Source organism: Penaeus vannamei, chromosome 4 (assembly GCF_042767895.1).
Source record: "Penaeus vannamei isolate JL-2024 chromosome 4, ASM4276789v1, whole genome shotgun sequence".
Lineage (NCBI taxonomy): Eukaryota > Metazoa > Arthropoda > Malacostraca > Decapoda > Penaeidae > Penaeus > Penaeus vannamei.
The window spans coordinates 11,547,448-11,549,947 of NC_091552.1; the positions used below are offsets into that span (position 1 = coordinate 11,547,448).

Genomic DNA, 2,500 nt, shown 5'->3' on the forward strand with positions numbered 1-2,500 from the left:
AAGCGATTAAATGCCAGCATAGCAGTTCGAAGCCCTTACTCAGAGTAACGCTGGGATGCCTCATGATACAACAGCTCCCCGAGGCTAGTTAACGCGGAGGCCAAGAACCGGCTGGAGGTTGAAATGCCAGGGTGAGTGGTTTCTCTCTCTCTCTCTCTCTCTTTCTCTCTCTATTGCTCTCTATCTCTTTCTATTGCTCTCTCTCTCTTTCTATTGCTCTCTCTCTCTCTTTCTCTTTCTCTTTCTATTGCTCTCTATCCCTTTCTATTGCTTTCTTTCTCTTTCTCTCTGTCTCTCTCTATTTCTCTCTCTCTCTCTCTCTCTCTCTCTCTCTCTCTCTCTCTCTCTCTCTCTCTCTCTCTCTCTCTCTCTCTCTCTCTCTTTCTCCCCTTCTCCTTGAGGAGGAGCTTGTGGCTTCGACGTATCCTTCTCCAGGTTGTATAGGATGAAGAGGAAGCACTGACAGACAGTCCTTGTGTTGAAGGATTTTAAATACAGATTGGAATTAAAAGGGTGTTGTATAAATATTTGTATCAAAAGGGTGTTATACAAAGATTGGTGTCAAAATGGTGCTATATAGAGATTGGTATTAAAAGGGTGTATAAAAAATGGTATTAATAAAGGTGTTATATAAAGATTGGTATCTAAAAGGTGTTAGATAAAGATTGGTATTAAAAGGCTGTTATACAAAGATTGGTAACTAAGTTGGTATTTTTGTCTCCGCTTTTATGAGTCTTAATGATTCTTGAACAAATTTTTTATTTACCTTAAGCACCTTGATACAAATTGTTCATCTGTTGCAAGATCTTTGATTAAATCAACTCTAATCGATTTAATACATATCATTATAAAGTCTTTGATAGACTTTATGATTTATAAATAACGATATCGAACTTCCACGGCGTAACATAATTATCTTTTGACTTTATTAATAATATATCTCTTGATAATGTATCTCTAAACGTAATGTTTAATCTCTAATGATAAATGGAAACCAATCTCTAATATTCATTTACAATCTATATCATTTGAGAACGATTATTAAGCTGTAGTTGAACTGAAGGTACACGTCTGGTATGTGGGACAAAGGTGAATACGCAAAACATTTAAACATTTAATTAAAAAAAGAAAAGAAAAAAAAACATTCCTTTGTTGTCATGAACTAGTTGTAACTCCTAGTTCATCGTTACAGCGACCGGGACACGACCCTCATATCAATGGCAGGACCAATTGCACATATCAATTTGCAACGAAAACCCTCCGCCGCGTCTTGCACCACTCGAGACCCCGCGTCGAAGCCAATGCAGTGACGGACACCAAGAGATTAATATAGAAGAAAAAAAAAAAGAGAGAAATGAATGAAGAAAAAAAAGAAATGAGAAAGAAAAAAAATGAAATAAATAAAGCAAAAAAGAAAAAAATAAAGAAAAAGAGGAGTAAATAAACAAACAAAAAAGAAATGAATAAAGAAAAAAAGAAATAGATAAAAAAAAGAAATAGATAAAGAATAAATAGAAAAAAGAAAAAAGAAGAAGAAGAAAAAAGTAAAACCATCTCTAAACCCCTTTCTAATTATAGCTATGAACGCATACACACACACACACACATAGCCTAGTAGAAGAAGGCTCACAAGGAGGTATGGGGCGTGGGCGTGGGTGCAAGAGGTCGCGGGCGGTGTGGGCGTCGGATCCAGTCGCGCAGGTCCGGCCGGTGCTGGCCGAGCCACGCAGTCTGGAAGCTTCAAGGACAGCCGCTCTTGCCCCTGCTGCTGCTGCTGCTGCTGCCGTCGCCGCCGCCGCTGCTGCTGCTGGTGATTGTGATGGTGATGGTGATTGTGATTGTGATTTTGTTGTGGTTGTTGGTCCTGTTGTCTGCTCGGGGTTGTTGGTGCTGATGGAGATTGTGATTTTGTTGTGGTTGTTGGTCCTGTTGTCTGCGCCGCCGCTGCTGCTGCTGCTGATGGAGATTGTGATTTTGTTGCGGTTGTTGGTCCTGTTGTCTGCTCGGGGTTGTTGGTGGTGATGGTGATTGTGATTTTGTTGCGGTTGTTGGTCCTGTTGTCTGCGCCGTCGCTGCTGCTGCTGATGACGGTGATGGTGATTGTGATTTTGTTGCGGTTGTTGGTCCTGTTGTCTGCTCGGGGTTGTTGGTGGTGATGGTGATTGTGATTTTGTTGCGGTTGTTGGTCCTGTTGTCTGCGCCGTCGCTGCTGCTGCTGATGATGGTGATGGTGATTGTGATTTTGTTGCGGTTGTTGGTCCTGTTGTCTGCGCCGCCGCCGCTGCTGGTGATGATGGTGATGGTGATTGTGATTTTGTTGCGGTTGTTGGTCCTGTTGTCTGCTCGGGGTTGTTGGTGCTGATGGAGATTGTGATTTTGTTGTGGTTGTTGGTCCTGTTGTCTGCGCCGTCGCTGCTGCTGCTGATGACGGTGATGGTGATTGTGATTTTGTTGCGGTTGTTGGTCCTGTTGTCTGCGCCGTCGCTGCTGCTGCTGATGA

At 42.2% G+C, this 2,500-nt stretch overlaps 1 protein-coding gene across 1 annotated transcript in view; it reads right to left on the reverse strand.

Annotated features, from left to right (window-relative positions):
- Window positions 1-1,740: 1,740 nt before the first annotated feature.
- The window catches only part of LOC138861571 (AAC-rich mRNA clone AAC11 protein-like), a 17,746-nt gene continuing 16,986 nt past the window's right edge, over window positions 1,741-2,500 (reverse strand). Inside the window, exon 5 of the mRNA XM_070121348.1 lies at window positions 1,741-1,956. Within this exon, the coding sequence (XP_069977449.1) occupies window positions 1,741-1,956 (216 nt within the window). The remainder of the gene's footprint in view (window positions 1,957-2,500) is intronic.